The sequence below is a fragment of the Mastomys coucha genome, unplaced genomic scaffold (genome assembly GCF_008632895.1).
Source record: "Mastomys coucha isolate ucsf_1 unplaced genomic scaffold, UCSF_Mcou_1 pScaffold15, whole genome shotgun sequence".
Lineage (NCBI taxonomy): Eukaryota > Metazoa > Chordata > Mammalia > Rodentia > Muridae > Mastomys > Mastomys coucha.
The window spans coordinates 124,816,968-124,843,965 of NW_022196897.1; the positions used below are offsets into that span (position 1 = coordinate 124,816,968).

Consider the following 26,998-nt stretch of genomic DNA (forward strand, 5'->3'; position numbering starts at 1 on the left):
GATTTTTCCAATACAAAATGATCAGCCCTGAAAACGTACGTATGAACAACAATGCACAGAGCAGATTACATTTAGAAATATATATGCATATGCATGCATACATATGTGAATGTGACAACAATTAGTGAATAAAGAGGACATGAATTTGAAAGAGAGCAAGGAGAGGTATGGGAGGGAATGTGGGAAAGAAAAAGAAAAGAGAAATGACATTAACTAGAATCTCAAAAAAAACAAAAACCTAAGTTGGAAAGCGACTGAAGACGCCTGAACTCCTCCACGTGCACCCTGCTTATACATTAGCATATATAAACCTGTACATACATGCCTCCACATACAAACATGCAAGTTCAAGACTGAAGCCTTGTAATAGATCTCTCTTAAAGGCCTATGTGTGATTACAAAATTTGATAGATGGGAATAGAAGGAAACAATGTGCTTTTGAGATGTTTTCTTTACATGTGGCTTTTGTCTCTGTGTAGAAAGAAAATAAAGAAAAATATGAAGATGGAGAGAAATATAAATAAAATGGGGAGCATGCCAAAGAGGAGAGGAAGAAAGATCTTCTGCTCTCTAAATTGTTAGTTTGATCTTAAAATTCTCCATTCAAAGCATAGTTTTAGAAGTTGTGGATAGTGATTTATGATATTCACCAAATGAGCACAGGCCAATTCAAGGTTCATGATTAAATCTCCAGCATCAAGATTAAAATATCACTATCAATTCTGTACAGAACAATAGCACTCAGTCAAAAATAACATACTGTCTTCACATTATCTTTCTGGGTAATGTGAGGTAGTCCGTCAGGCCAACAACAGTACTTTCTCCTGCTTCTTTATCTCTCCGTTGTGCAAAGTTTAGTAGGAAATAAGCCAGCAAAGATTTACTGCCCACCACCCACTGTAGCAGCCTGAGAAAAAAGAAACCAATAGAAAGTTCATTCTGCTCTGATGACCGTCGGGACAAACGCAATAAAAACTCTGAGACGGAAACAAATTGAGTAGGCATAGACTCAGCACTAACTCAATATCATTGTGCTCCAGACTTTGTCTTATTCATCTAGACATAAGAGAATCAGGGATACTTGGATGAAAATTATGGTCACATTATCATTACCATCACCTCTTCTGGGAGACACTTTATTTTGGAGAGAAATAAGACAATTTAGATCCGAATATAAGGTTCTGACAACAGAAGCCATTTCCTATTATTTTTGTTTTATTTATTTGTTTGCTGTCTGTTCATTCATTTGTGTCACTGGCCCGATAAGTGGACTTCATTTCTAGGTACCTGGTGTTGAAAAGTCTTGATTCTGTACTAAGACAGGAATATGGGCAATCCCCTCCCTATTCATAAAGATTCACGATTGACGCCACTAGTACAGAGCATAACATAAGTAAAGTAACAAGAAAATACAGCCAGTACACTAAATTATAGATTTATATAACATAGTGTCATTCAAGTAGATGATTCAAAGATTCAAGGTGGATTACTCAGGGTTTTGCTATTCATTTTATACTTGGTTAGAAAACTTAGGAAGACCTATATATTCAGTCTTCTTAGTCTCTCTCTTAGCATCTTTCCTCCAAAGTATGGGGCAAGGCACCTGAAAGAGAGTCATGTGGTCTACTGCAAGACAGATTATGCCAGAGAATATGGTGATCCCCAAAACAGCAAACATGTAAAGGAAGATGAATTGCTGACTCATCTCAAGATGATATTTTCTAGTTTCATCCATTTGCCTACAAAACTCAGGATGTCCTCATTCTTAATAGCTGAGTAACTTTAATCAAACTCATGACACCTCTTTCAGAATGTATGACATTATATAAAAAATTAAAATGAAGGAAATTTGATCATAATGTATATAAACCAAAATACTAGACTACTGTCTATTCAATGAATAGTGATGATAGGCTATCATTTATCGAGTATTTACAGTGTATTCACATTTGTTTTGAAGATTTCTATACATTTTTATACTCTTTAAACCCAGTGAAATAGAAACATTAATTATTCCCATTTAAGAAAACAGAGATAGCTGAGTAGTATTCCATTGTGTAAATGAACCACATTTTCTGTATCCTTTCTTTTGTCATGGGACATCTGGGTTGTTTCCAGCTTCTGGCTATCACAAATAAAGCTGCTATGAACATAGTGGAACATGTGCCCCTGTGGCATGGTGGGGCATCTTTGGGTATATTGCCAAGAGTGGTATAGCTGGGTCTTCAGGTAGATTTATTTCCAATTTTCTGAGGAACCTCTAGATTGGTTTCCAGAGTGATTGTACCAGTTTGCAATCCCATCAGCAATGGAGAAATGTTCCTCTTTCTCCACATCCTCTCCAACATGTGTTGTCACCTTTAGTTTTGATCTTAGTCATTCTCATTGGTGTAAGGTAGATTCTCAGGGTCATTCTGATTTGCCATTTCTCTGATCACTAAGCACTTTGAATATTTCTTTAGGTGCTTCTCAGCCATTTGACATTCCTCAGCTAAGAAATCTTGGTTTAGTTCTACACCCCATTTTTTGATTGGGTTGTTTGTTTTTTTGGTGATTAGCTTCTTGAGTTCTTTATATATTTTGGATTATTAGCCCTCTATCACATGTGGGTTAGTGAAGATCTTTTCCCAATCTGTAGGTCGCCAATTTGTCTTATTGACTATGTCCTTTGCCTTTCCAGCTTATCAATTCTTAATCTTAGAACATGAGCCATTGGAGTTCTGTTAAGAAAATATCCCCCTGTGGACAAAAGCAGCTGACCCCTGTTGTTGAATTAGGGAAGGCTGAAAGAAGCTGAAGAGGAGGGTGACCTTGTAGGAGAACCAGCAGTCTCAATTAACCTAGACCCCAAGATCTCTTAGATACTGGGCCACCAAACAAGAAGCATACACTAGCTGGTATGAGGCCCCCAATACACATACAGTAGATGACTTCCAGTCTGTGTTCATTCAGAGATGATGCACCTAACCCTCAAGAGACTGGAGGCCCCAGGGAGTTTAGAGGTCAGTCGGGATGGAGGGTGGAGACATCCACATGGAGAAAGTGGGGTGGGGAGGAGGTATGGGATGTGGAACAGTCGGAGGGTGGACAGTGCGGGGGAATAAAATATGGAGTTTTTAAAAAATTAATTAATTAATAATTAATTAATTGAAATTTGAAAAAGGCTCATCTCAAAAGCAAAAGTTTAGTTTCATACATTCAGGAGAGGAATCAGATTAGGATGGTGTGAGGAGACAGAAATATTTAAAAAAAAAAAAAAAAGGTTAAGGGAGGGCCTCAACTTGTGGTTTTGTCTAGCCTGGAACTCACTATGCATTCCAAGCTGCCAAATTGACCTATAATTAGCAATTGTCATACCTCCAGCTCAATAATGGGATTACAGGAGTGTACCACCATACCCTATTAAGAACATTACTTCTGAGGTCTTTAGTTTCATATATGACTGTCTGATATCAACAAAGGAAAACCACAAAGGTAGGCTCAGAAATATCAACAGACTGTAAATGGTTTTGGTATTACACAACAAACCATAGTGCCTTTTGATGAAACCTGGAAGAAAAAGACCTCTGATGATTGTTGTATTGAAAGAATAGGGGTAGTGGGTCAACCAGAGGTTTTTGTGGAGTATGACTCTATAGTCACCTTATGCCTCACAACAGTCAGCGGCAAACTTAAGGTCAAGTGTCATTTCCTACTGTGCTGCAGATATATTGTCTCATTTTATATACAGAAAACTGAAATATAGAAAAGATAAATGGATTCTTTAAGGTCATATGATAAAAAGAAATGATGCATTCCTCACAAGAAATAGAGTGTTCTGATAGAGAATGCTCCTGTAAGGTTATTAATATGATGCGTTCCTTTTAAGAAATAGAGTGTTCTGTTTCACAGATTTATGTCTGTCCTAAATTTTAAATAGCCTGGGAGCCTTCATCATTTCACCCTTTTTGCATGTTGTACGGTGCATATGTTTCTATGTGGGTAATGAATAATGTTGTTGCAACTTAATATTTACCAGGGCCAGTAATAGGTATTAACCAATTGAATCTTGTTACTTACACAATTTATTGACCTTACATATGTACTCTTCCATTTTCAGTGACCAATAGCCACCAGCTTCTCTCCCACCTCAATTGAAACTCTGTACCCACTGACTAACTCACTTGTCCTTTGTCCCTTTAACCCCTAGGAGTCACTTGTGGATGTTATTTTCTGGCACAAAGAATATTTACTTTTTTAAAGGTTAGCTTACAGTGAAAAAATTGTTAACTGTATGCAAAGGGGAGAGGATACGAGAAAGAGCAAGCGTTGTAAGTAGCCCTTCAGTACTTCGAACTCTGTGAGTGTGCTGTGTATATCTTTAAAAGTCTCTCCACCTCTCAGCCCGCCTCCTCAGTATATGTTCCTGGATTTTGTTTTTTCCTCCAAGTCTCCTCAGCTTCAAAAAGCAACTAGCAGGGCAAACTGTAGTTTCAGAAACAGGATTGTTGCCATGGAACCCACAATGCCACGAGGGTAAAGTAGGAAAGGTAACAGCTAAAGATCTGCTCAACAGATAGGCTGCGGTTCTTCTTCTGGAAAATCCTGACTGGTAGGATTCCTTTAAAGGCTCTGCCGCAAAGAGCTTTCTGTCATTCCTTCAGTCACTTGAAAACTGAAGCTCCAGGAGACTGCAGAGAGAGAAACCCGCCTTGGCTTCAACACTTCCTACCAATGGCCAATCCTAATGATAGCGCTGTTACTAATGGGATTCTACACAATCCTAAGACTCAGCACGGAAAAACGCAAAGCACTGATTGTGGGAAAAACGGAATCTCAAAAGAAGTCCAGGTAAGACGCTATCTCTTGCATCTTTAATCTACACAGCCAAATTTTTTTTCCGTGTGTTTCTTTGCAACACTTTTTAAGGCAGTCTTCCCTCAAATGGGAAAAAAAAAAAGGTTCCTTCTTCATGAGATGTTTTATTGTGTTGTTTCTGTGTTTTGTCTAATCCTTTATGTGTGGCTACTACGAAGCTTTGAAGTGAAAACAGATTTTCTTCTCTAGACAAGAGAAAATGCACAGAGTCACAGGATCCTGGATTCTTTAAAGTTCGGACTTTGTAAACTTTTTGTTTACCCTCGAGTACTTTGGGGGACATGATAGTGAAGATTAAACTCTTTGGCTCACCAAACAGCCTTTTACACTCAGGACGCTTCCGAAGTAAAAGGGAAGTGAAGGTAAATCTTGCGGAGATTGCATGGTAGATAATCATTGTCCCTGATGGATGCAAAATGTTACTCTGGTTGGATGGACCTTTTGGATGTTTAACAGAGCATTGTCACAGTCACTACCCGATTACAGGCTAGAGTCTCTCTTTGAAACTTGACCCCCAGTATTCTTTTCTAAAAAAAAAAAAAACACTTCAGAAAGTGTAGCTTAGGGTTTTCCAAACTCTGAAAGCAAAGCAGCACCTTTAAAACAAGACTTCTTAGTTATTTCCACTTCATATTTTTCTCCCTCATTTTTAGAACAAGGTTGGGGCTGTTGCAAAATATTTGAGGGGTTGTGCTAGACAAGAGAAATTTAAGAAAGTACTCAAAATAGTGTCCCAAACTTGTGGGGTTCTTGAATAAAAGCAATTGTGCGTGTTGCATACCATGCCCGGACTCTGGTCTGAGATGAATGGTGAGCTAATCTTCCTTAAGAACAAAATTGAGTAGACAGATAGGCAATCTAACTGGGGTGAATTGAGAAAGCTGCATGTGGAACCCCATGCAATCTTTCCCTTGTTCCATTACCCTAAGGAGCCAGCCTCTATTGGGGGGAAAGTTCAGATTGTGTCAAGCACACAGAATAGACAAGGCTGGCTGAGAATCAAATTTGCAGATCCAGTTGGGAGATACAAGAGAATGTACTCAAGAGCCTAGTTTGTATAGTAAAATGATATGGTCCCCCAAACGTATCCCTCTCTTACCAGAAGACGTAGGAAAGCATGTACCAGAAGCCTCAGTCTGGAGCAGGATGAAGAGAAAAGGTGAAAGAGAAATCCCAGCACGAAACACCATCGGCTCAGATCATTGCTAAGATGCCCCTTGTCCACGAAGTACCTGTTTCACTTGCCACTGTTTACCTTCTAGGTTATTCTGATTCTTGGGTATCTTATTTGAGCATAGATGCCTTCAAACAAGTTTTCCTTTTCTTTATCTATCATGGTTTCATAACTACATTCTAGTGCTTGAAAATGAAAGAATAAATAGACGGGACAATCCTCAGACCCCAGAAGTACATAAGTAAAACTGTACAGGACCACCCCACTCTTAGTCATGGAAGCTTCTTTAGGAGCGACTGACAGTGTCCCTGCTGAGGCTTTTCTTGACAGCTCTTTCTGACCAGCCATCCAGATTGCTTGCTAAGATACATTTTTATGTTTCTAAGTTGAAATTGGCTTCCACCGAGAACCTCGGTTGGGCTTAATCAGTATTTTCCTGAAATAATAAGCTCTCCTGAGATTATGACAGGATGAAGCAACCAAGGGTCTATTTATTCCCTCCAAAGTATGAATAAAGTTGTCTTTATTATCCTGATCCTCAGGCAAAAAAATTTTACCCCATGAACCCCTTAATAAGCTATGCATTGACCAACAACCTTGCCTTTTGGCAAAAGCAATCCGAGCATGTAGGTGCCTGAGGTCAGTGATCATTCAAATGGTTTGCTGGGACTTAGGTCCTATGGGACAGTGTCTCAAACTCTACCAGTTTCAAGAAAGATCCATTTACAGTTTCTTTTTCTGTTTCTTTGTACTCATACCTCACAGTTACCTCTCTCACATACAACTACTATGGAAGATTTTGTTGGCAAAAGATCTCTCAGCAAACACTGGAAAACACTGGTAGGCAGTTTCTTAGGAATGTCCTTCATTTTCTTCCAGGGTAGCTTGGTGTGAACTCTGTGGTTCCGGCATGTGGGCTCAGTAGCCAAACCTCACAACACACCAGATGCCAGAACTGTTCCATTTTGGAAATAACCTAGAGTTTCTTTCTGGGGCTTTTCCAATCCTTAATCCTATTGCCTTTCTTTCCTCTTTAAGCCCCATATGTACCAGGGATGAACTGAAACGGGCTTTTTATCACTGATTAAGCCCATTCTTTGTTTAAAAGGCTTTGGAGGGATCACAGGGACTGCTACCACAATCTTAGGAAAAAGTCAATAACCACTGAGCTATGTAGACTGTGCTTGAGATGTAATCATGAGCTAATTGCCACAGGTTTATGCTATTAAGCAATGTAAAAGAAAAAATCAAAATCAAAATCTTACCCACTGAGTTTAACAAAGAAGAGAATAAACATATCAAATTCAAATCATTTTCATAGATTTTCACTTTTTCACTAAAGCAGAAGGAATAGACAAGAATATGAAAAGATCAGCAATGTTTAAAGTATTTAAAACTTTACACAGCATCATAAAAGATACTGAAAATTCAAATGAACTGTAGAGACGGCTCAGTGGATAACAGCACTTGCTTTTCTTTCGGAGGACCAGAATTTAAGTCTCAGCACCCAAATGGTGGCTCACAATCCCCCATTTCTAGGAGATCTGGCACCATCTTCTGGGCTCAGAGATAAGCACTGGAAGTAAGTTGCCTGCTACTATAGAATGTCTGCCACTATTAGAAGCTTGCTTCCTGGTACATAGCTTCCCTGAACACGTGGCCCAGTATATGCAAATTTTTTTTCTGAAAAGATGATAATCATAGTAAATAATAGGCGACAAAAATAAATGAACGGTGAGTAAAATGGGTGACATTTCTCATTAACAGATAGCAGCTCATGTTGTTCCCATTGAACCTAGAAGTGATCTAATGTTTTATGTAGATAATATAGTATGACTAAGGAGTATCCTTGGACTCTTGAAGAAGACGTACAGCTTGAACCCATAGAATAATTACTCTTGGAACTTAGATAACATTCTTGGCAGGAACCTAAGTAGATAAAAACCCAAGTAGGAAGAAGAAAGTATCTGTGTGGCATTCTTAGCTGAGATGTCTCAACAACTTGCTACCCCTCCCCCACACCCGCCCCTGTGACATAAAACTAGCATCATGGTGGCTCCTCTCTCCCTAGAGCCTGTCTATTTCAATTGAGTCTTATGTCCCATCTGAGCTCTGACACATGACATGTCTCTAAATTGTGGTTCTTTTAAGTGTGGTGGCACTGTATGACTCAGCAATAGGAACTGGACATGTGAGTATTCTATTTCTTTCAAATACATAGGGAAGTCATTCTTTCAGAACCATTTTCCATACTCACACATATTTTTGAGGAGTTTGCTTTGATTATCCATTGCTCTCAAGTTTTGGCCATAATTCCTTCCCTGGAAAGGGACATTTACCCTATTTTGTTCAGTTTTGGTTTGTTTGGAATAAAGGATTGTGTGTTTAAACTAGATATGTATCTGGCTGTAAAATCCAAATACATCAACTCAAACATATTCCACACAAAACAAAAATTATTTACATAATTGTTTATCCTGAGGAGACAATGAATGATTTGTCCAACTTCACCTTTCTGGGCTGTTGTAGTTACATCTGATGCCAGAATGCACAAGCTAGAACTCTTGTGATTGTCTCCAGACACCACTAAATGTCGTTAGGAAATTCATTTCCTTTTTCCTATCCACAGGAGATACTCAATAGTATCTATTAAACTTGAAGCACTATTACTAATTTATGACTAAATTTTTAAAAACCTGATTCAATTAATTGATTCATTATAACTATCAAAGTTCTACACCCTGCTATTATGTATGCTGTTATACATGTAACATCCAAGAACATGATGACTAACAACTGTCTTCTTCAACTGGGCGTGGTAACCCACATCTATAACCCAGCACAGAGGAGAGAGAGATGTGAGAGTGAGGATGTCAAGGCCAGCCAAGCCTACAGACTGAGACTCTGTCAGAGAGAGAAAAAGAGGAAGGGAGGAAGGGAAGGGAGGAAGGGAAGAAGGAAGGGAACATACTATCTTTGTAAAAGTCACTAGCACAAGATTATTTTTGATGGCCAGGTACCAGAAACTTTTGGGTGGCATGTAGACACTTCTTGTGTTCTCTTCCAATCCCAGAGATAGGTTCAAGCTTTTAAAAGTAGAATGTTTCAAGAAAATAGAGAAATGAAATCTAATTCAATATGTCAATACAATTTTTTATTGATTTAAGTTTTATTGCGTTATGATGCAAAAAGATACATGATTTCAATTAATCTGAATTTCTTAACATTTAAAAACATAAGTAAATAGAATTAAATAGAATTAAATCACATTCTTGTTTCCCTTTTGTACCCCAACTCCTCCCAGAGACTCCCCCTTCAATACCTACAATATCTTTTTTGTCATGTTCTTTAAAATTTATAAAATATTATAACAATAAAAATGAGTATTATAAAAGTTGTTTGATATACAACAACAATCAATTTAACAGTCTTATGTATATGTTTGTCTACAACAATACTGAAAACACATGTTTTTCTCAATATAAATTTTAAATAACTCCAAACATATTAACTGTATACTTCAAAATAATACATCACTACTAGTATTTTCTTAAATGAACAAAGGATTTTACCTCCATTGTAGCTAAGCTGAGAGTTGACAGTTCTGCTGTGCCTAGGAATGAATTGTAGACATGATTTTTGGATACAGACTTCCTGCTATGGTCAAAGCTATTTGACTTGAGTGAGTGATTTTATTCTCAGCCCACAGAGAACAGGTTACATTCATTTAAGAAATGGTGAATGTATTAAGATGGTCTATGCATAAAGTCACTCATCAGCTATTTCAATGAACAATGGTTCTGCTTGGAGGGTGGCACAGACATTAGGTGAGGGTAAGAATCTGGTTCATTGGCTGTGATAATTTGGAAAAGCATTCATCTCAGAGAAAGAGTAACTTATAAACTCCTCTTCTTCAAACTTGATACAATAGTTACAAATGTCAAGCAAAACATTCAGTCTCACTCTTTGTTGTTCTCTTACAAGCCACCTCCCAATTTAATTGTCTACATTTCTTTTGGCTGTATAAATACTTTTGAAATATGTAAGCTGTTTTGAAAACCATAGTATTGTGTAAAAACATGAAATAAACAATACTACTAATAGAGAATATGAGATAGGAGAAGCAAGATTTCAAGACCATTATGTCGTACACAGCAAGACATTGTCATGTACGAATAAGCAGAAAGTGTATATGGATTGTACAATATGGGACCTATTTCTCCAATTACCAAATTAGAGAAACCATTGGATGACAATCAACAAATTTCTAATTCCTTATATTTTTGGAGTTCAATCAATTAGGATATGTTGGTAATATTAATTTTCATATTAAGATATTAAGAAAAAGTAATTGTCTGTGATCCTGTGATCCTGTGATCCTGTGATCCTGGGCTTGTTAGAGCGCCTGGGAGTGGAGCTTCCTCTGGGTGTTGAAGGACTGGCTGTGGAGCATGCGCCCAAAGTCTGCTCAGGGCACTGGCCAGCCGAGACAGACTGGAAGCAACCCGAGCCACTGGGCTGGCAGAGGTCCTGTGTGCCTGGGTCCTCTGGTCCCAGCTACTCCCAGTGTTGGGACAAATGTGTGTCTTCCTCACCTCTGATCCTGGGCATGTTAGAGCACCTGGGAGTGGAGCTTCCTCTGGGTGATGTGGGACTGGCTGCAGAGCTTACGGCCAAGGTCTGCTCAGCATGTCAATAAAATTCTTAGGGCTTCTTAGAAGAAAAAAAAAATACCTAGATTAGAAAAGAAGCTGGCTAATCCTTCAGATATTTGGGTTTGTCACCAGGTACTAATAAATTCTGCATTCCTCAGAATCTGATATTTATGAAAAGTCAGTTTAATCTACTTTCAATCAATAACTCCATACGCAAAATAATTTTATAAAATTTTAACTGATAAACTTTTACATTGCCCCATAGTTAAGAATTTTACAAATAATAATTTGTTCCATTCCCAAATAACCACATGGACTTACAGTGTTGTTGTGCCCATTTTATAGATGAAGAAATAAAGTCTTAGCAAAGTTACCTGGCTAAACATCTAGTGATATATACAGGCTGGTCCTTTTGTCAAATTTTGTCACTAGGCAAAAAGTTGTTTACTATAGCATTTTATAAATATTTGCAAATTTATAGAATTTTTAAAAATTCTTCAAGAAATGCTCGTATATCTACCACTTATATTCTACAACTGGTATTTTGCTATGTTCTGTTTTATATCTACTCATTACCTCTCCTTCTGCTCATCCATCAATCCACATATTTTATGTATTTTAAAGAAGTTGTAGAGCAATTATACTGTGTCCCTAAACCACTCAGCATGCATACCCCTCTAACTAGACTTCAATATTGGCCCATAGTTCTTTTTATTTGAGGTAAAATTTATAAATATATAATGTATATCTTTCAGTTAAATTTTACCTAGATTGTCTTCTAATTCATTTTACTAGATAGATTTTCCTAAGACCACTTGATTGGAGTCTTTCAACTTCTTTTTTTTTAATTTTTTATTTATTATATGTAAGTACACACTGTTGCTGTCTTCAGACACACCAGAAGAGGACGTCAGATCTCATTAGGGATGGTTGTGAGCCACCATGTGGTTGCTGGGATTTGAACTCAGGACCTTCAGAAGAGCAGTCAGTGCACTTACCCGCTGAGCCATCTCACCAGCCCCCTCTTTCAACTTCTTAACATGGGAACCAATATACAGATTATCATCCGGTAGTGTAGAGGAGGGGCTAACTTGCTGATTTTCAACTAGAAAAATGTCAATTTTTTAGATCCATAATCCCAATGGGATCAATAGCTACTTTTATTTTTGTTTTTAGAATATACCAGCTAGGGAAAGGTATCCTGAGGTTAGGAATACTGACAATTCTATCTATCCTTTATCTTCTAAAATGGAGGAACAGGCATGGAACCAGGTTACAACTGTCTTCCATTATCACCAATATGAGTCCTGGTCTCTTGATATTCAGTGCAAGGTCCTTTCTGGGAAGTTCCAGGAAGTTTCCCTTTTAAAACAAACCAAAAAAAAAAAAAAGAACTCAATTTTACAACTGATATAATAAAACTAGAAGAGGCAGCATGAAAGAATGAAAGGAAATCCTAAGATAGAGGAAAGAGGTACTTTCAAGGAAGGGGAAGGGGGCTACAAGGAAAGGAGAGGGTAAAACAGAGATGGGGTGCAAAGGAGAGTAAATAAATGTGACATATATATATATATATATATATGTATATATATATATACATATATATATATATATATATATGAAAATGCTGTAGTAAAACCCATGACTTTGTATGCCCATCTTGCATGAGCTGTATACCAGCACTTAGGAAAAGTTAGAATCACTAAAGAGAGGCAGAACAATGTGAATGGGTTGCTTCTACATTTGTAAAACTCCAATACCACAATTACTAGCTTCTACGTCTTTGAAAACAGCACTATTTTGCTCCTTTCCAGGAAAACACGACATTGATACACTCCTCTTTTTACTGCTGATGTGGCTATTGTTTGCATAAACAACTGCAGCCACTTGCCTAAGACATCAAAATGACCTGTGGGAAAATATATTTGTCCCACTAGCAATTTCAGGTACCTGTAAACAACACACACCATGATATCACCAAAAATCCCAAACCAAACCTCAAAGAAGCCTGGGATTTAACATGTTGGTCATGCAATGGGAATGACTTAAGACAAATAGGAGAATCCCATAAATAATGGAACTTAGGCTTAGAGTTAGTTAGGACAGCTTGTTTTCTATGGAGTCATGCTTCCTATTGATACTCTTATTGGACCAACTGGACCAGATATTCATATATCTGCTCTAATATTCAGAAACAAAAGTGCTTTATGCCAGCCTGAGGAAACAATTTAGTAGCTAAAATAACAATCTGCATGTACCAGTTTGGGATTTAATTCTTACTGTCTTGTACCTATAGAGTACTTTGTGATCAGAAACTATGATGATTAAAAGTTATTTGTGCTTCCTACACTGGTTGATCTGTGGCCACAGGTAAATAAAGACTTGTAAAAGTTAGCTTTATTCTGACTTTTTTTTCTATATTATGTGACACATGGTAAGAAAAACATAATGAGACAACAATATTCCAGAAGCAAAGAAATAAATGATGCTGTGAATTTGTTATTTGAAGACAGTATATATATATTTTCTGTATAAGCAGAAGGTTTTCATGGAAAATAAGGTAGTTGGACACATTTGATATTTAAAAGGTGATCCAGGTTCTGTGGGTGTCAGTAGTGAAGAAGAAAAAGCAAGGGAATAGATGTCTCAAAGAGCCAATTCAGGAACACAAAACAGGAAAACACAGTCAAACCCAAAGAAAAATAGCAATTTCTTTTTCAGGCTCAGATGGATGTGTGCTTCTGCCAAATATCACTCCCCATTCTGTCTAGTTTGAGGACCAAGATGTTTGGGGTATGCCCCAAATACAATATCTTAGAATCAAAGAGGGAGCAAAAGAAATAAAATCATCTGAATTCAGGACAAAATATTACTTGCAAACTACATGCAATTCGCCTATCTCAAACAGTGATTCCTCCAGCATCCAGTAGCCCTACTCATATTATAACTCATCCATAAATCCATTAGCTTCCCAGCATTGCAAAGGAATATCTCAACGCATACCACATTTTGATGTTTAAGACTTGTCTCTTTTGTTGTTTTATTCCTGTGCAATTTAAGAGAATAGCCTTGTGACTTGGAGTCAAGCTGTCCACATGTCTGAATCAACTGCTTAAGCTGGTCTCCTTGAGTTTTGTTCCACAATGGACATTGAAGAGATATAAAATTACCACCTCTGAAACACTATGAATCATTGAATGCATGGTCTATGTGACAATGTTCCAAGTGTAACTTTTAATATGCATATCTGGTTAGGTCATTGTTTGCTTAAACTCTCCAGCAGATCTCTGTGTTGGGATCAAAACAGTAATCCTTACTTTCATGCAAGGGCATGAAAGGTGGGGGCACCTTGCATAATCTGCTCAGCCTCCTTTTTCAAATATCTACCCATAAATAGTTGCTGGACATCTAGTACATGCCAGAAACTCCTCTAGGCATTGCAACACTAAGAACATATGAGTGGAAGGGTCTCTTCCTGGAAACTGCATACCACATACACACTTGCCTTTCACTGTCTTGCAAGTCAGGTCACACACTGTCTTAGCTAGGGTTTCCATTGCTGTAAAGAGACACCATCACCAAAGCAACTCTTATAAAGACATTTAATTGGGGATGCTTACTGGTTCTGTGGTTCAGTCCATTATCATCATGGTGGGAAGAATGGCAGAGTTCAGGCAGGCATGGAGCTAGAGGAGCTGTGAGTTCTACATCTTGTTCTGAAGGTAAATAGAAGACTGACTCCCAGGCAGCTAGGAGGAACGTCTCAAAGCCCACCCCACAGTGCAACACTTCCATCAACAAAACCACACCTACTCCAACAAGGCCACACTTCCTAATGGTGCCACTTCCTGGGCTAAGCATATTCAAACCAACACACACACACACACACACACACACACACACACACTCACACATTGTAACTATCCAGCTCTTTCATTTACTGGGTAGACTTTGTTCCTGATAAATACCTACTGATCCTTCAATTCTCATTTGAAACACTGCATTCTTGAGTTTGGCTTTTCTCTTTCTTTGGATGACGTCAGAAACCCATTCTCTATATTCCATAGCATCATTACTTGTGACCATAACACATTTGCATATATGAATGTCCATCTGAATTTCCATCTAGGTTAGAAGTTGGCAATCTTTTTTCTATAAATTGACAGATAGTAAATATGTTTAAGTCATTCAGTGCATCACAAATGCTTGGCTCTGTCATTGTAGTACATGAGGAAACATGGACAATACATGCAAACAAGTGTCCCAATAGAACTCTAATAACGTCAGGCATGAGTTGGCCCATAAGCTACTGCTTGTTAATACCTAAACAATAAAATTTCCAATGATAGTGGAAATAATCCATACATGACTTTTCCAGTAGGTTAACCATAAACAACATGCTGTGATTGTGCATTTGGAATATAGCTAGAACAATTAAGAATCCAAGTCTCTAAATTTTTAATTGTTTTCATTTAAATGTAACCAGACTTATTTGGCTATTGATTTCTGTACTGGATAGAAGAAATCAAGAAGATGAAATTTTGGGATATGTTTTTATAACTTATTTGTGTGTAGTTGGATCTAACATAAGAGTTAGACATTCACTATATACCGGCAGTCAAAAATGAGAACAGACATATATGATTAATGATATGTCTCTTATTTCTGTTTTACTATTGTTAATACAGTTGATTAGCTATTACCTCTGAATACATCTTTCCCTCTATTGTTATAATATGGTTATTTTGTGTGCAGATTCTATCCCACTACTAAATACATATTTCATGAGAATGGAAATTCTAAAACAAACTTCCTATGTTGTTTTCTCATGACTAACACAGATATGTATGCATTTAGTAGAGTATTTTTAGCTATTCGTAACCATCAGAAAAGGAAGGATGGCATCCCAGTGGTTACGTTATTTCTGAGTTATGTTCTAGTCTATATGTCTCAGTAGTCTAGCTTCATATTTGATGATGGCTTAAGCTCTGATATGTGGAGTTGAGCAATTCAATTCAGATATGGATTTTCCTGCTTTATTGCCTAGGCCAAGTTATTTAATGTTCTGTAGCTCTCTCTTTTTTATTAGTTATTTTATTTATTTACAATTCAAATTTTATTCTCCTTCCTGGTTTCCCCTCCCCAGACCCCATCATATCCCCTCTTCCTCCTGCTTTTATGAGGATGCTCACCCACCCACTTACCCACTCCAGCCTCACCAACCTAGCATTTCCCTATGTTGGGACATCAAACATTCACAGGACCAAGGGCCTTCCTCCCATTGATTCCAGATAAGGTCATCCTCTGCTACATATGTAGCTGGAGCCATGGTCCTTCCATGTGTACTCTTTGGTAGGTGGTTTAGTCCTTGGGAGTTCTAAGGTATCTGGTTGACTGATATTGCTGTTCTTCCCTATGGAGTTGCAAATCCCTTCAGCTCCTACAGTGTTTCCCCTAACTCCTCCACTGGGGTCTTTATACTCAGTCTGATAGTTGGCTGCAAGCATCAGCATTTACATTGGTCAGGCTCTGTCAGCACCTATATCAGGCTCCTATAAGCATGCACTTCTTGGAATCATCAATAGTGTCTGGGTTTGGTGTCTGCATATTGGATTGATCCCCAGGTGGGACAGTCTCTTGGTGGCCTTCCCTTCTCTCTCTCTTCCACTCTTTGTCCCTGTATTTCCTTTTGACAGGAGCAATTATGGGTTAATATTTTTGAGATGGGAGAGTGGCCCATCCCTCAATTGGAGGCCATGCCTAAACTCTGGATATGGTTTCTACATGTTCTACCTCCCTTTCGTTGAATATTTCAACTAATGTCATTCCCATTGGGTCCTGAGAAGCTCTTGTTTTCCTGGTATCTGGGACGTTCTGATGGCTAATCCCAGTTCCCCATCCCTCGTTGCTATACACCTCTGTTGAAATTTCCTGACCTTCTATATATTATCCCTGTCTCCTCCCATACCTGATCTGCCCCTTACCCTACTTCCCCCTCCTCTATTCCTCCCAAGTCCCTCATACCATCTACCTCCTATGAGTACTCACTTCCCCCTTCTTTTTTTTTTTTGTTTGTTTTTGTTTTTGTTTTTGTTTTTCAAGACAGGGTTTCTCTGTATAGCTCTGGCTGTCTTGGAACTCACTCTGTAGACCAAGTTGTCCTCAAACTCAGAAATCTGCCTACCTCTTTCTCCCAAGTGCTGGGATTAAAGGCATGCGCCACCACCTCCCAGCCAGTTCCCCTTTCTTCAGAAGGATTGAAGCATACACAGTATGGTCTTCCTTCTTCTTGAACTTCATATCGTCTGTGAATTATATTTGTGTATTCCTAGCTTTTGAGCTAATATACACTTAACAGTGAGTGCGTTTCATGTGTGTTTTTTTGCGACTGGATTACCTCACTCAGGATAATATTTTCAAGTTCCATCCATTTGCCTGCAAATTTTATGAAGTCATTGTTTTTAATAGCTGAAGTAGTACTCCATTGTGTAAATGTACCACATTTTCTGTATCCATTCCTCTTTGAAGGACATCTGGGTTCTTTCCAGCTTCTGGTTATTATAAATAAGGCAGCTATGAACATGATGGAGCATGTATACTTGGTATATGTTGGAGTATCTTTTGGGCATATGCCCAGAAGTGGTATAGCTCAGTCCTTAGGTAGTTCTATGTTCAGTTTTCTGAGGAACCACCAGCCTGAATTCCAGAGTGCTTGTACGAGTTTGTAATCCCACCAGCAATGGAGGAGAGTTCCTCTTTCTCCACATCCTTGCCAGCATCTGCTGTCACCTGTTTTTGATCTTAGCTATTCTAACTGGCATGAGTTGGAATTTCAGAGTTGTTTTGTTTTGTATTTCCCTGATGACTAAGGATGTTGAACATTTCTTTAGATGCTTCACAGCCATACAAGGACCCACAGTTGGGAATTCATGGTTTAACTCTGTACCCCATTTTTAATAGGGTTATTTAGTTCTCTGGAGTCTAACTGCTTGAGTCCTTTATCTGTATTGGACATTAGCTTCTTATAGGATATAAGATTGGTAATCTTATTTTCCCAATCTGTTTGTTGCCACTTTGTCTTGATGACAGTGTCCTTTGCCTTACAAAAGCTTTGCAGATCTCATTTGTCAATTCTTGATCTTAGAGCCTGGGCCATTGGTTTTCTGTTCAGGAAATTTCCTCCTGTGCTGATGTGTTCAAGGCTCTTTCCCACTTTCTCTTCTGTTAGATTCAGTGTATCTGGTTTTATGTTGAGGTCCTTGATCTACATAGACTGGAGCTTTGTACAAGGAGATAAAAATGGATCAATTCTTCTACATGTTGATTACCACTTGAGCCAGCACCATTTGTTGAATATGCTGGGTTTTTTTCCCACTGAATAGTTTTGGCTACTTTGTCAAAGATCAGGTGACCATAAGTGTATCAGTTTAATTCTGGCTCTTCAATTCTATTCCATTGATCTACCTGCCTGTCTCTGTACCAATACCATGCAGTTGTTTTTTTATCACTACTGCTCTATAGAAGATCTTGAAGTCAAAGATGGTGATTCCCCCAGAAGTTCTCTTATTATTGAAAATATTTTTTGCTTTCCTGGGTTTTCTGTTGTTCCAAATTTATTTGAATATTGCTCTTACCATCTCTGTAAAGAATTGAGTTGGAATTTTGAAGAGGATTGCATTGAATTTGTAGATTCCTTTTGGTAAAATGGCCATTTTTACTACGTTAATCCTACCTACTTGCTTGGTTAGAGTCACACCAAGATATTTTATATTATTTGTTGACTATTGTGAAGGGTGTCATTTCTCTAATTTCTTTCTCAGCCAGATTATCCTTTGAGTAGAGGAAGAACACTTGTTTGTTTGAGTTAGTTTTATATTCATCCACATTGCTGAAGTTGTTTATCAGCTGTAGAAGTTCTCTGGTCATATTTTTGGGGTCACTTAAGTATACTATCATCACCTGCAAATAGTGATATCTTGACTTCTTTCTTTTCAAATTTCATCCTTTTGACCTCCATTTGTTATCTAATTGCTCTGGCAAAAACTTCAAGTACTATATGAATAGATATGAATAGATAGGGAGAGCATAGGTATCTTTGTCTAGTCCCTGATTTTAATGGGACTGTTTCAAGTTTCTCTCCATTTAGTTTGATGTTTGCTAATGGCTTGCTGTATATTGCTTTTGCTATGTTTAGGTATGGGCCTTGAATTTCTGATCTTTCCAAGACTTTTAACATGAAGAGCTACTGTATTTTTTCAAACACTTTCTCAGCATCTAATGAGATAATTATGTGGGTTTTGCATTGAATTTGTTTATATAGTGGATTACACCAGTGGATTTCCATATATTAAACTATCCCTGCATTCCTGGGATGAAGCCTACTTGATTGTGATGAATGATCATTTTGATGTGTTCTGGATTCAGTTTGTGAGAATTTTATTGAATATTTTTGCATCTATAGCCATAAGGGAAATTGGTCTGAAGTTGTCTTTCTTCGTTGGGTCTTTGTGAGGTTTTAGTATCAGCATAACTATTGGTTTCATAGAATTAATTCAGTTGTGTTCCTTCTGTTTCTGATTTGTGGAATAGTTTGAAGAGTATTGGTATTAGGTCTTCTTTGAAAGATTGATAGAATTTTGCACTAAAACCATCTGGTCCTGGGGATTTTTTTGGTTGGGAAACTTTCAATGACTGTTTCTATTTCTTTAAAGATTATGGAACTATTTAGATAGGATGGTTTATCTGATCCTGATTTAACTTTTGTACCTGGTATCTGCCTAGAAAATCATTGAATTCATCAATATTTTCCAGTTTTGTTGAGTATAGACTTCTGTGGTAGGATCTGATGATTTTTTTAAATTTCTTCAGTTTATGTTGTTATGTCTCCCTTCTCATTTCTGATTTTATTAATTTAGATATTGTCTCTGTGCCCTCTGGTTAGTCTGGCTGTTTACCTATCATGTTGATTTTCTCAGAGAAGCAGTTCCTGGTTTTGTTGATTCTTTGTATAGTTTTCTTTATTTCCACTTGATTGATTTCATCCATGAGTTTTAGTATTTCCTGCCATCTACTCCTCTTGGGTATATTTTCTTCTGTTTGTTTGAGAACTTTCAGATGTGCTGTTAAGGTGCTACTCTATGTTCTCTTCAATTTCTTTATGGAAGCACTCAAAGCTATGAGTTTTCCTCTTAGCACTGCTTTCATTGTATCCTATAAGTTTGGATATGTTGTGCCTTCATGTTCATTAAATTCTAAAAAGTCTTCAATTTCTTTCTTTATTTCTTCCCTGACCAAGCTATTATTGAATAGAGTTGTTCAGCTTCCATGTGTATGTGGGCTTTCTGTTGTTTTTGTTGTTATTGAAGACCAGCCTTAGTCTGTGGTGATCTGATAGGAGGAATGATATTATTTCAACCTTCTTGTATTGAGAGAAGGTACCATGAAGTGCTGAGAAGAAGGTATATTCTTTTATTTTAGAGTGAAATGTTCTATAGATATCTGTTAAATCCATTTGGTTTATAACTTGTTAGTTTCACTGTGTCTCTGTTTAGTTTCTGTTTCCATGATCTGTCCATTGGTGAGAGTGGTTTGTTGAAGTTTGCCATTATTATTGTGTGAGGTTCGATGTGTTCTTTGAGCTTTAGTGACATTATTTTTATAAATGTGGGTGCCCTTGCATTTGGGGCATAGATGTTCAGAATTGAAAGTTCATCTTTGTTTACTTTTCCTTTGATGACTATGAAGTGGTCATCTTTTTTTGATAACTTTTGGTTGAAAGCCAATTTTTATTTAGTATTAAAATTGCTACTCCAACTTGTTTCTTGGGACCACTTGCTTGGAAAAAAATTTTTCTAGCCTTTTACTCTGAGGTAGTAGTGTCTGTCTTTGCTGCTATGGTGCATTTCCTGTATGCAGCAAAATGCTGGGTCCTCTTTAAGTATCCAGTCTATGTTGTTTTATTGGGGAATTGACTCCACTAATGTTAAGAAATAATAAGGACCAGCAATTGTTGCTTCCTGCTATTTTTGTTGTTAGATGTGAAATCATGTTTTTGTGGCTATCTTCTTTTGCTTTTAATAAGATGATTAATTTCTTGCTTTTACTTGGGTGTATTTTCTGTCCTTGTGTTAGAGTTTTCCATCTATGATCCTTTGTAGAAATAGATTTGTGGAAAGATATTGTTTAAATTTGGTTTTGTCATGGAATATCTTGGTTTCTCTATCTATGGTAATTGAGAATTTTGCTTGATACAGTAGCCTGGACTGGCATTTTTGATCTCTTAGGGTCTGTATGACATCTGCCCAAGATTTTCTGGCTTTTAGAGTCTCTGTTGAAAAGTCTAGAATAATTCTGATAGGTCTACCTTTATATGTTACTTGACCTCTTTCCTTTACTGCTTTTAATATTCTTTCTTTGTTCTGTGCACATGGTGTTTTGATTATTATGTGATGGGGGAATTTCTTTTCTGGTTCAAACTATTTGGGGTTCTATAGTCTTCTTGTATGTTCTTAGACATCTCTTTCTTTAGGTTAGAGAAGTTTTCTTCTATAACTTTGTTAAAGATACTTACTGGCCTTTTAATTTGGAAATCTTCGCTCTCTTCTATACCTATTAACCTTAGGTTTGGCCTTCTCATTGTGTCCTGGATTTCCTGTTTTGGGTTAGGATCTTTTTGCATTTTGCATCTTCTTTGACTGTTGTGTCAATGTTTTCTATGGTATCTTCTGCACCTAAGATTCTCTCTTCTATCTCTTGTATTCTGTTGGTAATGCTTGCATCTATGCCTCCTGACTTCTTTCCTAGGTTTTACTATCTCCAGGATTGTCTCTCTTTGTGATTTCTTTATTGGTTGTGTTTTCCTGTATTTCTTGAAGGGATTTATGTGTTTTGTCTTCAAGGATTTCTACTTGTTTACCTGTGTTTTCCTGTATATTTAAGGGAGTCATTTATGTCCTTCTTTATTAAAATCTTCTATCATCATAAGATGTGATTTTAGGTAAGAATCTTTCTTTTCAGGTGTGTTGAGGTATCCAGGGCTTGCTGTGGTGGGAGAACTGGGTTCTGTTGATGTCAAGTAGCCTTGACTTCTATTGCTTATGCTCTTATACTTGCCTCTTGCCATCTGGTTATCTCTGGTGTTAGCTGATCTTGCTGTCTCTGATTGGAGCTTGTCCCTCTTGTAAGCCTGTGAACCTGTGAACTTAGGTGTCTCAGCACTCCTGGGGGACAAGCTTTCTCCAGGAAGGATCATGTCCCCAGCTGCACTGTGGTTCCTGGGTCCACTGGGCCCCAGACAGGTTCCACTTGGGACAGGTATTGGAGCAGTAGTGGTGGTGTGAGAGCTTAGATGTGTTAGCACTCCTGAGGAATAAGGTATCTCTGGGTGAGATTGGAGTACAGAGAACTGTAGCACAGGGTCAGTTCCCAGGTACAGTCAGAAGCCCTGTACCTCTCTTATTAGGTAAAAAATAAACCTTAGCTTTTGATCATAGTTAGTGATATAGATATTTCTCTGACAGAGTAACTTGATTCTCAAACTTCTGAATCTTCCTTTTCCTTTTTAAATTTATTTATTTTTGTATGTATGTATGTATGTATTTATTTATTTATTTATTTATTTATTATTAGAGACAAGGTTTCTCTGCATAGCCTTGACTGCCCTGGAAATTACTCAGTAGACAAGGCTGATCTGGAACTCCCACAGATCTGCCTCCTTAGTTCAAGGATTAAAAGTATTAAAGGCATAAGCCACCACTGCCCAGATTCTCAAACTTTCTAACCATAAACCCAAGTGAAGTTTTGTTAAATAATAAATTTAGTTTTATGCATTCTTCAGGAGAGGAAAGCAAGGAGAATTAATGAACTAAAGTTGGCATTATTTTAGTATTTTAAATTTTTCTATTTTATTTTTAAAAACCAAAATGAATTTTTGGAGAATATCGGGATTTGAACCTAGGAATTTACATGAGCAAGCCATGCCCTGCACCTGAGCTTTTACCTTAGCCATGAAATGAAAGAATTTCAATGACATTAGTCTTGTTTGTACATGTTTAAATGATATTAAATATCTTAGTATATAAGCCACCAAACTTCAATGATGTTATCAATGAAACTTTATTCTTCACTCATAAATGATTCAACTACTCCACCCAGTTTCTTAAGAATTGCAAATGTTCTACAATTTCAAAATATGTCTTTGGAGGTAACCTTGGTGAGTAACATTAAAATAAAGATACAATAAGGAATATTGTATTGGCTAGGTAAAGAAATGGAACTGATTTTCTACTTACTTCATATTAACTAGAACTCAGCCATATATATCTGCAAGCAATATGAAAAATGTAAAATCACTGTGAGAAGCTGGAAAAGAAAGTGAATAGTCTTTACCACACTGACAATAGCAGTCAAATATTTCTAAATTCTTTATTGGATATAACAAAAGTTATTCTTTATTTTAATTAAATGTAGGTTTTTAAGTAAACTTTATTTTAAAAGTGTAACTTGAATATAGAATAAACATGACACACCAAAATTAACCTAGCCCAAAGTCTGTATATCTCAATGAAGTTTTATCTTGTTCAAAGAGCCATTCGAAGGATGTGAAGCTTTAGAGAATCTAACCAATAATATATTTACATATGTAGACAAATATACATGTGGGAACAGTAGAATCTGTAGAAAAAAGAAAAAAGGCTAAATGTTAGGGGATGTCATAGAACAGAATGCAGGTGATAGACGAGTTAAGAAAAGATATAAAGCTCGTTGTTTTCCTAGTTATACTGCTGCCATGTTTCTAAGTAGGTAAGTATATAAACTATATTTGATAATAAACGTATAAAATCCAACATTAAACTTTATCATTTCAGAAGGTATTATCTTTGCAAGCAATATTTTGCTATGTTTTATTAATAAATAGAAATGTTATTAAATGTTTTTAATATATTTTTGCTTTTTTTGCAGTGCTTGGGAATCAAACCCAGGTCCTAGGCATTTTGGAGCATGTTTGAAACAGTACTGTAGTGCTGTATTATGACAATAGGGAAGTTCTATGTAGCAAGAATGTTTCAGGACAGGAGGCTAGAACTAGTCTTAATGTTGTCAAGGAGCATCTGTATGCAGAGTGGAGATGAGTAAAAGATGACAAAAAGGACAATCCAAATGGGTAGGAGAAATAAAAACTAAATAAACTACAAGAAACTTACAACATGAAAAATGTTTGGGAACAGATATAATGTACAATATGACATAAACATAGCTTATGTTGTACAATTATTAGAATGTGGAAACATAGAACCTAGCAGGGAGTTACTTAGCCTCATGCTAAACTAGTCAGTTTAATGCTGAAGAATGATTCCCCACAGTAGCTTTCAATCACTGAACCATGATAGAGATAGAGTGATGAAGAGGGAAGATGTGTCCTCTGGCTCTCATATCATGACTTTTATACCCTGGGAGTCCCCAAGCGTTGAAAAAATGTGGAGAACTCTTTCAAATGTCGTATTGCTTCACAGTCATTTCAACAGGATCACTTTGGAAAGTACAGAATGAATCAGTGTTTGGATGAAGAAGTTCTCTAGCAATTGATGAATACAAATTTGAATACTCAGGGCAGAATAAAGAGTCCATCAAGATGGTGAAAGCAGTAGTCTACAGCTAAAGAGACACATATCTCCCCTAAATCTCTCGTTTCTATCTGGGGCTCTTTGTCTCCACCCATTGCTACATCCTTATCTTCTTGGTTCATCATTCAAACTCTTAATCCATTGTTACCTAGTTGATGAAACAGTCCCTCCTTCTTCTGGACAATCTTACAGCATCTTTCTCCAAATTCCCACAGTAAACTAAACATTTCTCAGATATTCTCATTCTTTATACCTGGCTTCTGACAGAGCATTAAATGGCAAATACCTATTGAAGTTTGGTTGAATTTTAAATACAAATAAGAGAATAATAACAATACATAACAGAGATAACTGATGCTATTATTTTGGTACAATATAAAAATTAAGTTTTAAAAATGTATGTTGTCTTACATATTAAAAAATCCTACTGGTCTAAGCTCCAGACTGCTTTGCTTGGGCTTTATCAAGTGAAATATCTCTGTATTCCAGACTCTTCAAACAGCTTCCAAAATTAATGACCAATTATACCAGGTAATTTAACATTGAGTAATAAGAGTACCAGGAAAATGTTATGTCCTCAAGGCTTTATAAGGCATGACCATCTACAAAAGGAATCAGATGACATATTTAGAACAGAAGAAACTCCCTTATGTATAGATATAGATAGATATAATTTTAATGTATATTATTTTAATTAAATGTAAGATTTAAAGTAAACTTTATTTTCAAAAGTTAATTTGAGTCGGACAGTGGTGGCACATGCCTTTAATCCCAGCACTTGGGAGGCAGAGGCAGACAGATTTCTGAGTTCGAGGACAGCCTGGTCTACAGAGTGGGTTCCAGGACAGCCAGAGCTACACAGAGAAACTCTGTCTCGAAAGAAGAAAAAAACAAAAACAAAAACAAACAAAAAATAACTTGAATATAAAATAAACAACACACACCAAAATTAACCACACCCAAAGTCCACACATCTCAGTGAACTTTTATCTATTTAAAATAGGCAGGATAGGGTAGAAGAGGATTGCTTTATTTGGCATCATTGGAAAGGGAGCCCCTTGGTCCAGTGGAGGCTTGCTGACTCAGGATAGGGGAATGCTAGGCCACTGAGGCAGGAGTAAGTGGGGCAGGGGGGAGTGAGGAGGGGATAGGGATCTTGTGCAAGGAAACTGGGAAGGGCAATAACATTTGAAATGTAAATAAATAAAATAACCAAAAAAATATAAATAAAATAAACAAGTAAATAAATTGTAAATTGTGTAAAACGACAAAAAAAAAAATAGACAAGATAGAAAATTCACAGAACTCTTTCCAGTTAGGTGATCCTAGTACCTTAAAACATAATGAAAGCTCTGTAATAATTATGAAACTAATATTTATAAAGTATGGTGAATAATAGAGTTGATTTGTATTTCATCTGTTTTTCCCATCTTATTTTTATCCGAGTTATATGACACAGAATACTGGATTGCATTTTGTTTGCTTTTATTTAAAATAGCATTTATTAAAAATTTTATTTTCTACCTTCTTATTTCTAGTACATAGAGAGGGAATCTAGGAGGAGTTGGGGAAGGTAAATGATGATTAGAATATATCACATAAAAAAACTATTTGAAAAAAATTAATGTATAAAGCATTGAATTTCTGTGTGCTATTTTAAAAGCAGGCAGAAAGTAGAGGGTTTAACAACTCCCTTATTTCTGAATGGCTAGTTAATCTGAGACATGAAGATGGATAAAGTGTTCCTAAACATTTTTATCTGTAAATTACATGACACAATGCTATGGTCTACATATATTCATTACCTAGTAGCCATGTTGGATTGTTTCAAGGACCAAAGATATCAAACTCTATGATATTCAAGCCTCTTTACTGATAATATGTAAAATGTGATGTTATTTTATGTAGTCTATATATGTTCTCCAATTATTTAATATCATCTTAGAGTATTTATTATACCTATTAAAGATAAAGGCTATTAGATTCTTGTCATGTTATATCATTCAGAGAACAGCGACCAAAAATGATGTCTGTGCATGCTCAGTTCAGGTAAACTTTTAAAAAAATTTTTTATCTAAGGTTGGTTGGATATAGGATGAACATAAGATCTGGAAAGATGTCGAGGTAACAACTTATCTCCTCAAATTCCCAGACAACTTAATGGAATTCATGTCTTAAATAATGCAAGTTAAATTGCACTTAAGGCCCTGCCAAGTAAAATAGAACATGCATTTCTCATTCTTACCCCAAGCCCCTGATACAATCTCAGTGCTATGTCAATTGTATACCTTCAGCAACATCAACTTCACATGCAACAGTGCTTTAGAAGGGAATAACAGCCTTGGAATCAATCAGATATTCAGCAGTTGAAAGTGGAGGATTTTTTCTCTCGGGTGAGTTTCTGAGACCTGAGCAGCCAGCCTGGAGCCACAGGCCCCAAGACTCCCAGGGGAGCCACAGGGCAGCAGGGACAAGATCCTCTCAGCTTCCTAGTGACAGAGGGGGTTCAGCTTCCTCCTCTGCCCCTTCCCTGCAAGTGGAGGGCCTACCTCCAGAGAGCTCATTAAGCCAGAGACCCGGGCGGGATCCCCCATTCTCTCTTGGGTGAGTTTCTGAGATCAAAACAGCTACCTTGGAGGAACAGGCCCCATGAGTCGCAGGGGACTTGCAGGGCATCAGGGACAGGACAA

The 26,998-nt window shown here is 37.1% G+C and overlaps 1 protein-coding gene across 2 annotated transcripts in view; it reads left to right on the forward strand.

Moving 5' to 3' along the window:
- The first annotated feature begins 4,450 nt into the window (after positions 1-4,450).
- Positions 4,451-26,998, forward strand: part of Sptlc3 (serine palmitoyltransferase long chain base subunit 3) — a 142,696-nt gene continuing 120,148 nt past the window's right edge. For both annotated transcript variants that reach the window (XM_031372049.1, XM_031372050.1), the window contains exon 1: positions 4,451-4,830. In XM_031372049.1, the coding sequence (XP_031227909.1) occupies positions 4,714-4,830 (117 nt within the window). In that variant the 5' untranslated portion in view covers positions 4,451-4,713. The remainder of the gene's footprint in view (positions 4,831-26,998) is intronic.